General features: G+C 29.9%; 2 protein-coding genes across 13 annotated transcripts in view; both read right to left on the bottom strand.

The window, feature by feature from the left end:
* Window positions 1-8: 8 nt before the first annotated feature.
* Window positions 9-1,612, bottom strand: LOC126909029 (uncharacterized). 4 transcript variants are annotated; one of them, XM_050691408.1, is made up of 3 exons: window positions 1,506-1,612; window positions 970-1,425; window positions 9-899 (listed from the first exon to the last, which is right to left on the bottom strand). In XM_050691408.1, the coding sequence occupies exons 1-2, from the start codon at window positions 1,520-1,522 to the stop codon at window positions 987-989; spliced, it is 456 nt and encodes a 151-aa protein (XP_050547365.1). In that variant the 5' UTR covers window positions 1,523-1,612; the 3' UTR covers window positions 9-899; window positions 970-986. The 4 variants fall into 4 exon arrangements, with proteins under 4 accessions (XP_050547365.1, XP_050547360.1, XP_050547355.1 ...); XM_050691403.1 differs by having other exon boundaries at window positions 1,506-1,599; XM_050691398.1 differs by having other exon boundaries at window positions 1,502-1,592.
* A 3,999-nt stretch (window positions 1,613-5,611) lies between these two features.
* The window catches only part of LOC126907994 (AF4/FMR2 family member lilli-like), a 123,922-nt gene continuing 117,911 nt past the window's right edge, over window positions 5,612-11,622 (bottom strand). For 5 of the 9 annotated variants that reach the window (XM_050689840.1, XM_050689809.1, XM_050689782.1 and 2 more), the window contains 12 exons: window positions 10,433-10,592; window positions 10,288-10,348; window positions 10,138-10,226; window positions 9,803-10,052; window positions 8,184-9,706; window positions 7,831-8,071; window positions 7,541-7,743; window positions 7,253-7,450; window positions 7,046-7,159; window positions 6,871-6,967; window positions 6,555-6,810; window positions 5,612-6,485 (listed from right to left, as the gene is read on the bottom strand). In XM_050689840.1, coding sequence (XP_050545797.1) covers window positions 6,349-6,485; window positions 6,555-6,810; window positions 6,871-6,967; window positions 7,046-7,159; window positions 7,253-7,450; window positions 7,541-7,743; window positions 7,831-8,071; window positions 8,184-9,706; window positions 9,803-10,052; window positions 10,138-10,226; window positions 10,288-10,348; window positions 10,433-10,592 — 3,329 coding nt within the window. In that variant the 3' untranslated portion in view covers window positions 5,612-6,348. The remainder of the gene's footprint in view (window positions 6,486-6,554; window positions 6,811-6,870; window positions 6,968-7,045; window positions 7,160-7,252; window positions 7,451-7,540; window positions 7,744-7,830; window positions 8,072-8,183; window positions 9,707-9,802; window positions 10,053-10,137; window positions 10,227-10,287; window positions 10,349-10,432; window positions 10,593-11,622) is intronic. The other 4 variants (XM_050689791.1, XM_050689818.1, XM_050689826.1 and 1 more) reach the window with 4 other exon arrangements.

Below are 11,622 nucleotides of genomic sequence, written 5' to 3'. Positions count from 1 at the left end.
ATTATACAATTTCATATAGCAGTTTCTAATTTTCAGATTCTTCATATAAGTCATTGACTAAATCTGATGTAGGAAAATCAAACCAAAATTGATGTCTGCTCTTAGGCATAAGTGGGACTAGTGTTTGTATAATACTTTGTTTTTTTTCTGGTTGAATGCCTCTTAATTCATTTTTTTGCTGTGGTCTTACAAAATCATTTTTTAAATATGAAGGTTTTAAAAAGTCTAGCATTCTTAATGGAGTATACTCATCATATGTACAAGAATATAATAAGTATTTGAGTCCTCTTTCCGCTCTTATATGAACTAAGCTATTCAACATTGGACGATTAATATTTTTTTTTAATTTATAAATAGAGCATTCTGACTTCCAATCAAAAAAATCTTTGCCATCTAATACTTTAACATCAACATGGCCTTTATTTGAATTCTTTATTGATTTTTCATAATCACAAAAGTCATAGATTTTACCCATTTGTTTCATGGAAAGTTCAACCTGATGGTGGAATGAATCCGCAGACATAAAACAATGGCCTGGTTGAAAATAGAAAATATCGATCACCATAGTTTCAAGTTCTTGAGAATTAATCATAAAAATGTAAACAAGCACCAATTCTTATTTTGAGCAGAACAGTTGTCTAACCAAATAGTTATTTTTTTCATGTCTTTGTAAAATAAAAAAAAAGCATAGTAACAACTTGTCAAGTCTTCTTGTTTTCTACCACTTATTCCTTCGTGCCATATTACTGCCAAGGGTTTAATTGAACTTCTAGGTCCGACTGGAACAAAACTTTCATTAAATGCTATGACCCTCTTTGTGAAAATTGCAGCTTTGAAATTGTCCATTCTTGGTAACATGATGACTTTTTGTAAGTCGACCGATACATACAATTCATCTCCTAATAAAACAATTCAGAAATTTTAATACAAGAATACAATTATTCAAATAAGTATAATTTTTTACTTTACCATTTTTGGTTTTTTTTTTATTGTTCATCATATTTAATGCGGGTGTTTGTGTACATTTCAAAATGAAATGACCATTTTTTACATCCATCACAGTCACTGTTTTCTTGAGCATTATGTCTATTATGATTTGGGTCATGTTGAAAGAAAGTTTCACATAACTCACACTCTTCATGTCCAAGTTTTGTAAATGATATATTCATTTTCTTTAATACTTGCCTATACATATCATATGAACACTTAAAATCAGGATTTTTTTCTTGAAAGTCAGACAACATAGATGTGACTGTAATTTCATTTGACAAATATTTTTTTAAAGGTGCATGTTCTCTTCTATAATGTGCAACTGAAGGATTGAATGAATTTATATGAGACTTAATTGGTTCTACATCTATTTTGTTCCACGGTTCTCGTTTAGAATTATTTGATGGAGATACAATTATAGAACTATTATTTTCACTGCTTGAACAAATTTTTTGAATAAAAGAGTCATTGTTCTTGGAAAATCCCAAAGTTGCTAAATAAAATTGCTTACATACATATTTAAATGACCCATCTGAGTTTTTCAATAAATAAGAAAATGACCAATTCCTTTTTTTTTCATTATTAACTACTCCTCTACGACGCTGTACACATTTTCTTTCAATTGAGCTCACAACNCTCATTATTAACTACTCCTCTACAACGTTGTACACATTTTCTTTCAATTGAGCTCACAACAAATAACTCTTGTTCTTTTTTTGAAAGAGTCCAGTACTGCATATTTATTTCGGTCCTCAAACTTTCAGGAATATGTTGTATACAATTTTTTTTACAAGTTATACAACAGGGGGACCGTAGCTTATGCTTATCACGTTTTAATTGCATTTTCATATTGTTCCTTTCAGTAATAGTAGTTGTATAACGACGGCGCTTCCTCTTTGTTCCTTTTTTAGTTACACCAGTTCCTATTTCATCATGGATATCACTACCTGAAATGTGTGATACTCCACTATCATATTCATTGTTCTATATTAAAATAAACAAATTAAAATAAGTAGTTACCTATTTTATTTACTACNCCATGTCGAGGCCATAATATTCTTAACAATATCAGTTAAGTAAATGACAAAATAATATATCAAATAATCATTATTTTTTATTCATAAAATTTGACTGAAGTTATGTCACGTACATACCCTTTTTTACCAATGTATGAACATAAGCCAATACACGGTAACTCCATTATTTTTCATGTGATATACTAAGTTTTTGCTTAGTATTTGGATTTACCGTGTTTTCGCTTACAAAACATCAAATATATTGGACTTACCGTATATTTTCTTATTTTAAATTTCATTTTTAGATGGGTTTTAATAGGAAATATGCTATTTTTACATCAAAAATCGGTGTAAAACCACTAATTTTACANTGGACTTACTGTATATTTTCTTATTTTAAATTTCATTTTTAGATGGGTTTTAATAGGAAATATGCTATTTTTACATCAAAAATCGGTATAAAACCACTAATTTTACATATAGAAACAAAAAAAAAAAAAATTTTTAAATTTTGGAGTTATCCTGTTTTTGCTTAGCACGGCAGAATTAATGTAGCTGCTATGGAGGTTGAATTTAAAAATTTTAATAAATTAAATTGTAAGATTATTATATTTATTTTTACTCTTCAAATTATGAAGGTTTAATAAATTTATGTAATATTGCTATTTTTAAATGAATTTTGAAATTTGTGTTACATGAACAGCAGTGTTTCAAACTTGAAATAAACACGTTTTAGGTAAATAGTTATAAAGTGCAAATTTGGAAATTTTAAAACTTTTATCCTTAACTACGTCGATAATGAGTATTTTTTATTATTTTACTGTTAGTGGCCTCAAAAAAAAATTTGCCCCGGGCATCCAAAAGTCTAAATCCGGCCCTGGGGCGGTTGATAAGAAAGTAAAGCAGAGAATAAGTTTAGCAGAGATGAAAATGCTTAGTTGGATGAGTGGAGTGACTAGAAAAGATAGAATAAGGAACGAGCATATAAGAGGGAGTATAAGTGTAGCGTGGATAAGATGAAAGAAAATAGACTTAGATGATTTAGTCATGTTATGAGGAGAGAAGAATCGGAAGCTGTAAGAACAGTTATAGTAATGAATGTTGAAGGAAGAAGAGATAGAGGAAGACCAAAAAAAAGATTGAGGGATATTATTGAATGCGATATGAGGACAGCTAATGTGAGCGTAGATGATGTGGAGATCATGTCAAGTGGAAATTAAGGATGAGGGTGGCCGACACCAAGTAGTTGGGATTAAGGCAAAGATAAAGAAAAAGATTAGCAGAAATTCCGGTGGCAATTGACATAATATAATTGTTGTTTGGGAATGTACAATTTAGCGTTTAGTTGGCTTTAAACAATATAGCGTCAAATCAATTACCTACTCTATCGGTTGTATCTTAATATACACTACACTTTAATGATACTATAAATAAATAAACTCACACATACACACATATGCATTTATAACATTGTGTCTAATGTAAGTATAACATGATAAAAAGTAACCGTAAAATGAAAAAAATTGGAAAATAAATTTTAGTACTCATATTAAATGTAATGTAACTCGAAAAATATTTGTTTAAATGAAAAAATATAAGATACCTTTTTTGTTTAAAATTGTTTTTTAAATAACTTTTGTACGATACTTTTTTTTGTAAGTTAAATATTTTTTGAGAAAATTAAAAAAGCTCATATTTTTGAACTTTTGCGAGGCTGTAAAAAAAAAGCTCAAGTCCAATCGATGAGGACTTTTAGTATGTCATTATACATATCTTAATTCAACTTTAAAAAAAAAAAAATTTCGTTGGGAATTTTTTCCGCCATTTTTCCTTCGTTGACTGGTCTATTACCGTTCTTTAAATTACTTTTATGGTCTTTTGAAAAGAATTCTTATTAGATTAAACCATAATTCTGATTACTAGCTGAACATTTAACTCATAACATAGGTTCTTTCAAAATCTATCAATATCAGGTATAAATATAAAAATTGTTTGCAAGTGATGAATTATTTAAAATATACTATAGACTGAGAGCTATGAACTCATAAAATATTTTTTACATTATTTTACATTACTTAGTATTAAAGTTCCTAAGGATATTAAAGTCAGATCCTGATAGTTTTCAACATACTATGTTCTAAACTTTGATGATTAAGATTTCACACTTAAAATTAAATACCAATAAATAAATAAATAAATAAAACACAAAATAATTTTCATCATATTTTATTATTTTTTTCGTTTCTTTTTTTAGTTCATTTTTATAATTTTTAAAAATTTTATAAATTATAAGTATAACATAAAAATAGTAGATGATAATATATTGTTTTCTATCCTTAACACAATAATATTATATATATAAGAATAATTATAAATAATCCGTTGCGATTTTCTTAATTTTTTTTTTCTTACCAATATAATAATGTAGTAAATTATAGTATGGAAAAATTGGTATAAAATTTATGTAAGAGAAAATCGGACGGGATTTCATAACATTTTCATATTATTGCATGCAAGTCACATAAAAAAAAAAAAAAATACTGTTCACACTAAAATTAGTATTTTTAAATAATCACAAAATTCAACTAAAAACATTTGTGTGCGAGACGGAATTCTTATAACATAAAAAAAAAATTAAATTAAAACACGTGGAATTGGTAATGTTTATCGTCAATTACTTATTGTACTACAAAATATATTTAACAAAAAAATAATAATAATAAATTAACACTAACAAATCAACAAAGAAAGTAAAATGGGTTTCATGTATATTTTTAATTAAAACAAACCCTGGGACAAATGGAAATGAGGGGATTATTCTAGATTGTATACATGTAACTAACTTTATGAATCAAAAAAATATTTTTTATGTTAAGGCAATATAAATCAGACTTTGGTTTATCATTTTTATATTTTATAATAGTTTTATATCAATGTAAAATCTAAAAAAAAGTCGTATAATACAGTCTAACATTTTTCTATAATCTCTTTAATCATTTTTTAAATTTAATTTAAAAAGGCAATTGAAAAAATGACTTAATCTTTTTTTATTAATTGAACAATAATAATGTATCAAAATTGTCCGACATTATATTAATTAAAGCTTGCACCAAAATTTATTATCAATGATAAGTAAATAAATATAAACTCTTGTATCTTAATTGTTTTAATAGAATTATAGAGAAGGGAGAAAATTATTACCATTTTAAAAATGGTTAACATCAAACAAAAAGAACAAAACCTACCCACATTAATATTTTATCTTTCGAACACAATATTGTTTACTGTACTATGATCAAAAGATAAAAAACGACAAAGTCAAAACCGTTAGTGCCCCACAAAGTCATTCATTATTTACAAAAAAACAAATTATAATAATAATAAACATTGGTGTCGTTTTGTACACATTTGGCTACTACATACATATATATTACTTTTCAAACTAAGGTAACTCTTAAAATTAATAAAATTAATTTTTATTATTTAGAATGTTTGGCTTGAGCATAATGCTCACCTTACAATCTTTTAAATTTAACTAAGCGAGGAATGAATTCCTACATAAATAATATAGTTTGTTATAAACGCAACTCTTAATTCTTTATACATTTCTTTTTTTTTTTTTACATTTAAAATATTATAACTAATATTATTTACACAACTTAATCAAAAATTTACTGGTTATAAAAATATAGAAAGTTTTATATCAATGTGTTAATTATTTTATGATTTTTTTTCTATAATTTTTTAATGATTTTAATTTTTTTTTTTTAATTTTTGGGTTGCTTTGTTTAAAGAATAAAATAAAGAACTAGCTTAACAAGACATTTTGTAATAACATGCATATAATATAATACCAAAAAATATATAATATGCATATTATTTTGATTATTATAATCCCATATCAAACTTACCCAGACCCAATGTTTTTTTTAAGAACATTGATAATATTTTTAACTTACTAAAACCAAAACGGTTCTTTCAATTTAAAATTATAAATAATATATTATATATTATTATAACTTTCAAATTAATATTATGTATATATATATATATATTTTATATTAAATTTAAATGTAAAAATATATTTATGAATAATTTCTCATTTTAAACAATTTAAAAAGAATAAAACAGAAAATAATGAAGAAATCTAGATTAATGCTGTACAAAATTTATATATACATTTTATGTAATATAATATAATATAAAATGGTCAATATAGTAGTTTTGCTAATTGGAAAGAAGAGACAACATAAGAAAGTTAAACCTCAACAAATAATAGCAACAATATACATGTCTTCTGTAGAATATCATTTACTTAATTCCGAGAAATTTTTGTTTAATATCATGGAAGATAATTCTTGATGTTAAACTCAGATCGCATTCGAGATATTGCTATGCGAGCATACAAAGTAAGGTCATAACCAGTACTATGTAATGTAAGAGGGCCACAATGACGATCCATTTCAACAAAGAAATCTGCTAAAACATTTAATAGTAGACACTTAATAATTACTGATTTTTTATTATTATTATTATTATTTTACTTACGGGTGTGTTTTCCACGCATTACTAATAGATCAGCGCGATCCCACATATCATGTGCTGCAGATAAATGTGAATACATTTGATGCTCAGTATACATTGCATTGTGAACAGCCAATGGTACTGCAATGACACTGGAGCCCACTCCAGATGCTGCTGCTTGTCCATTTGGAGTAATATTACTGCTACAGTAACCCGACGAATGACTTTCCACAGAACTAGCAGGTGATGGAGATGGTGAAATAGGACTTGAGCCCACAGTCTATTTTTGTATAAAAATGATCAAAACATGTACATATAAAATTAATATAAGTATTTTTACCTTCAAGAAGTGTTGCTGTACAGTCTTGTAATTTTGTCTATTCTGATATAGGAGTAAATTGAATAGTTTTAACCTCAAGAAACTCAAACACCTCATCCTACATAAAAAAATAAATATTACTTAAAAATATTACTTTATATAAATTTATAGTTTCATTTAGTGAAATAAAACTTACCATAATATTAACAACCTATTATCCCTTTCGGGATTGTCAGCCATTTCAAATATTTCGTCTAACTCTTCATGATCACAGTCTGCACGATAATTATAAATTTTCGACCAAATAACTCTAAATTAATAATTAAAATGTTAATTCATTCAAAAATCAAAAATTTTAATTTAACAAGTCTCTATTACACCCTGTGTTATTAGATGTACTTACTTGATCAAGTCAATAGTATCATTATAAATTTTGAGAACAGCTCGCTCCCTGGTCCCATCATTTTCCATCAAATGCCCACTAAGAACAAAGCATAAAATTCCATCTAAATATTTCATTTCTTGTGTAATAGGATCAGGTTCATATTCAGCTAATTTAGTCAGTGCTTGTGCTTCTTTTAAGGGAACTTCTTGATGTAAACTAAAAAAATTGATTATTAAATTAAATTTAAATGAATATCAATTAAACAAAGTTAGCAAAGAACACATTAGAATCATTAATTATACTTACTTGGGTACTGTTTTATCTGAATAGTAATCAGAAGCAAAGTAAGAGAAGAATCTTCTTTTGGTATTTGGTTGGTGGTGCATGGATTGTAATCGCCATGATGGTTGTCTTGGAGGTGGCTGTGTAGGGACTTCATGCATACGATCAACCATAATATCATTCATTAGTCCATCTCCCTTTATATCCAAATAAAAATAAGAATACAACTTTTGAAAGGTTGAGTTCAAGAGAGAAAGAAAGCAATTTTAAGAAATATATATAAAATCAATAGCAAGTAAAATCATTATACATACTCTTGCAGTGGCATATCTTGCTAATTGAGCTGAACCAGGAGAGTTCATGAACTTCCTTCTCTTAGAAGATGTAGAGTACTGATCCAATTCAAGGGCACGTTTATACCTTGGATCCATTATCTGAACAGGTGCTCCATATGAGTGAAATGGTGGAGGACCTTCTTCTTCTTCTGAGGTTTCTTCATATGGTCCATGTAATACCCCACTAGTAGCTGTGGGCCGTTGCAAGTAAGGCATTGTACTATAAAAAAAAAAAAAAACTCAACTTTAAACAAATTACTTTTTCATAATATTACAATAATATTAATCATAGTTAAAAAAAAAAAATTATTATAACAATAAAAACCACTCACTTAGTAGGCATATGCTCAAGTGGCTTTACTTTAGCTTCAGGTATTACAGCACAAACTGAAGTTGGTTTCCGCCATACATTGTCCATCATATTTTTGGAATAACCATCAGAAGAGGAGGGCTGCAATAAGGGCTGAGTAAGAGCTACATTACTAGCAGGAGATTCATTAGTTTTAGCCTTTTCTGGCCCAAAAGATGATTGTGATGATGATGGACTACTCTTATGATGGTGTTTATGGTGTCTGTGTTTTTGTTTTTTATCCAAATCTTGCCTTGTGTTAGCTAGATCGGCACGACACCTTAATTCTTCTGAACGACCATTTTTAAGCAGGTAATTTAAATTAGACAATTTACTCAATGGTATCTTACACATTAAGGACATAGATTTAGTACATTCTACAGGTTCTTTGGGCATAGGAGGTATCACTGGCACAGGAGATATTACACGTTCGTTATCATTTCTCATGGCCTCATTATTATCGATGATTATTACACCACCTTTTCCACCTTTGCCACCCTTAGATTTTCCACCACATTTAGGTTCTTCTCGTCGTGTCCTAAACAACTTACGCAAAGTATCATTTTTTTTCTTATCTTGCACTTTGACACCCTCTACATCCAACTTGGGAGGACTTTCTGTAGTAGCTGATGAAATAACAGCTCTTGGCCTGCACTCTACATCAGACAAGTCAGATTCTGCACTACTAGACATTGACCGTACTGGACGCATAGCAGCACTAACCCTGGCCACTGGTTTTTGTGGTTGATTTTTTTCCCAAGATGGTGTTTTCTTTATTGAATATGATGATGATTTCTTTTCTGTTTCTTTCTTACCCCTGCTCTTCCTACTACTGTCTGTCCATTCTTCAGATTCACTACTAGCAGATATTACTTTGGACTTTTTGCTACCAGGTGGGCGACCTCTACGCTTTTCACTAGTTTTCGCTGGTTTAGGTGGTGGATTGTCATCTTCCGAATCAGATGATATTAATGGTTTCGATTTTATCTTTGATAGTTGTAGTTTTGGCGCATTAGTTGATCCTTTCTTTCGACCTCTCTTCTTCTTTACAGGCTCTTCAGTTGTTTCATAATCCTTTTTCACAGCAATTGGTGGTGGTGTTGACATCACAACTGACGGTTGTTTTCTTTCTGCAGTCACTGTGACAGCTAAAGGTTTAGTCACAGGCTTATCCATAGACTTTTTCAGTTCTTTTTTCTCGCATTTAGCCAACACTGAATACTTCTTATGCAAATCAGTAACAGGTTTGGTAAACGCACGTGAATGACTATTGCACGACGAATCACTATCACAACTACTTTCACAAGTCTTTTTCTTTTTGTCATCTTCATCCTCGGATGATGATGATGATGATGAAGATGATGAGGAAGAAGAGGACTGGCTCTTTTGTTTTTCGCTGTGGTTTGAGTCCGAATCAGACATCTCAGACAACAGTTCAACTACCCCTGACCTTTGACTTTGGAAGCCAGGACTAGACTTAGGATCACTCATTCCAGATGGTTCTTCCTAATAAATAACATAAAAATTAAATTTAAACAAAAATGAAAATACTTTTTACTATTTATACATATACTACATATATTTTATAGTAATATAGTATACCTGTTGAGATGTTCTTGAGGTGTTGTTGGTATCTGGAGTGCTCTTCTTCAAAAAGTTTTTCAAGTACCATCTGGGCTGTTCTTCTTCTTGTTCCTGCTGCCTAGGAGGTGAAACAGCTGGTGGTTCTTTCTTCTCGTCACTACTCTCACTATCACTGCCACTGCTATCTGAACTGCTATCCTTTTCACCTTCTTCGCTGGACGAACTATCCTCGTCTACCGACATGTCACTGCTAACTTTCTCAGTTCTGCTATTAATAACACATTATCGTCATTAACAATTACACAAACACTTAGATACGTTCAACGTTTAAAACTATTGAACATTCCACACACCTGTTGGAATTATTAGCGTTATCCGAAAGAACATTAGTTGACGTTGAACTTCGGCGGCTTTTATCCACAGGCGATAACTGTTGAGGCTCCTGGGCAAAAATCGAAAATTAACACAATCACAACCATGGAAATTTTTATTTTTATTGTTACCTGTGACGCCTGTGGTTGTGGTACTATATTGGATCCTCTCACCGAAGGTTTCACCATATACCTGTACACGTATGCAAACAGCAAACAAATACAAATTTAAGTAAATTATTATTAAAAACGGTTTACAGCCGACATGAAAACTTACGAAGCGAATAACGAATGATTGTACGGTCCTGACGGTTTAGCGTCCATAGGTACGTCAGGGGAAACATGGGAAGTTGGCATTTGCTGTGAAGGCCTATGCACCGGCTCGGGAAACAACTGTTGCGGATCGCCAAGCATTTTCTTTAGGCTTTCCGAAGCGTCTACAAAGAAAACATGACAAAATAGTCCACAATGAGTAAAATATTATTACACATACTTTAGTAGTACACACACTATTTCGATTTTAACGCGAAACGCACACGCGACTACGACTGGCACTGATGCCCTACTATTATTTTATTTCTAACCAAAAGCAGGGACGCTGTGAATTTAGTTTTTTCCTTGGGGTGACCGAGTGAAAAGAATTAACAACACTAATATATGACTGAAAAGGGGGATTGTCGATCAAATACTACGCAATAAGGGCGATGACGACAACAGCAATGGATTTAAATAATAATATCGTATACATGGGAACAGTTTTATAAGTGAACAGATATACCTGTTGTTTGAGTAATGCTCAGACTGCCGCATACGTGTATAATAAGCGAAAGAATAACGAAAAGAAAAAATTGAAAGCATCTGGTTTTGTTTCTTCCCTTACACAATTATCTAGAGGGGGTAACCAGCTGCAATGTTCGTTTTAGCGTTTGAACAGGAACACTGTGCCCTTCTTCTACTCTGTTAATAATTATTTATAAACGGGATGTGGTTTACAAAAAACATACCCAGGTAATACTTTGTGCTTTTAATGTAATTAAATGTATATCCTCTATGGATGGAATGCAACATTGTATTATAAGGATTCATTGTAATTCAAGTAAAATAATCAACTTAATATGAACCTATTTTAACAAAACTAAATAATATTACAACCAACAATTATGGACAGTACTAACAAAAAAACAAATACTGACATTTATAACATTAAAAAATTGATTTAACATATATAGTAAAGTATATAAATTGTATATAGTAAAGGGAAAAATTTGAAAATTGTTATTTACTTTATTTGAAACGGCCTTTCAATCAGGAGAGTCATTAGAGGATGGCAAGACGAGCAGTCGTCCGTATTTATTTTTAAGTGGCATGAAAATTATGTATTCAGCTGGATTAGGTTAATCAAAAGAAATGATATCTTCAACAAAAACCTAACTATGAAAAAGGACAAAGTTTCAACCCCCCCCCCCC

This window comes from Daktulosphaira vitifoliae, unplaced genomic scaffold (assembly GCF_025091365.1).
Source record: "Daktulosphaira vitifoliae isolate Bord-2020 unplaced genomic scaffold, ASM2509136v1 Scaffold_1, whole genome shotgun sequence".
NCBI classification, from domain to species: domain Eukaryota; kingdom Metazoa; phylum Arthropoda; class Insecta; order Hemiptera; family Phylloxeridae; genus Daktulosphaira; species Daktulosphaira vitifoliae.
Note: the sequence above shows the minus strand (reverse complement) of the source record. Positions and strands in the feature narration are given on the sequence as shown.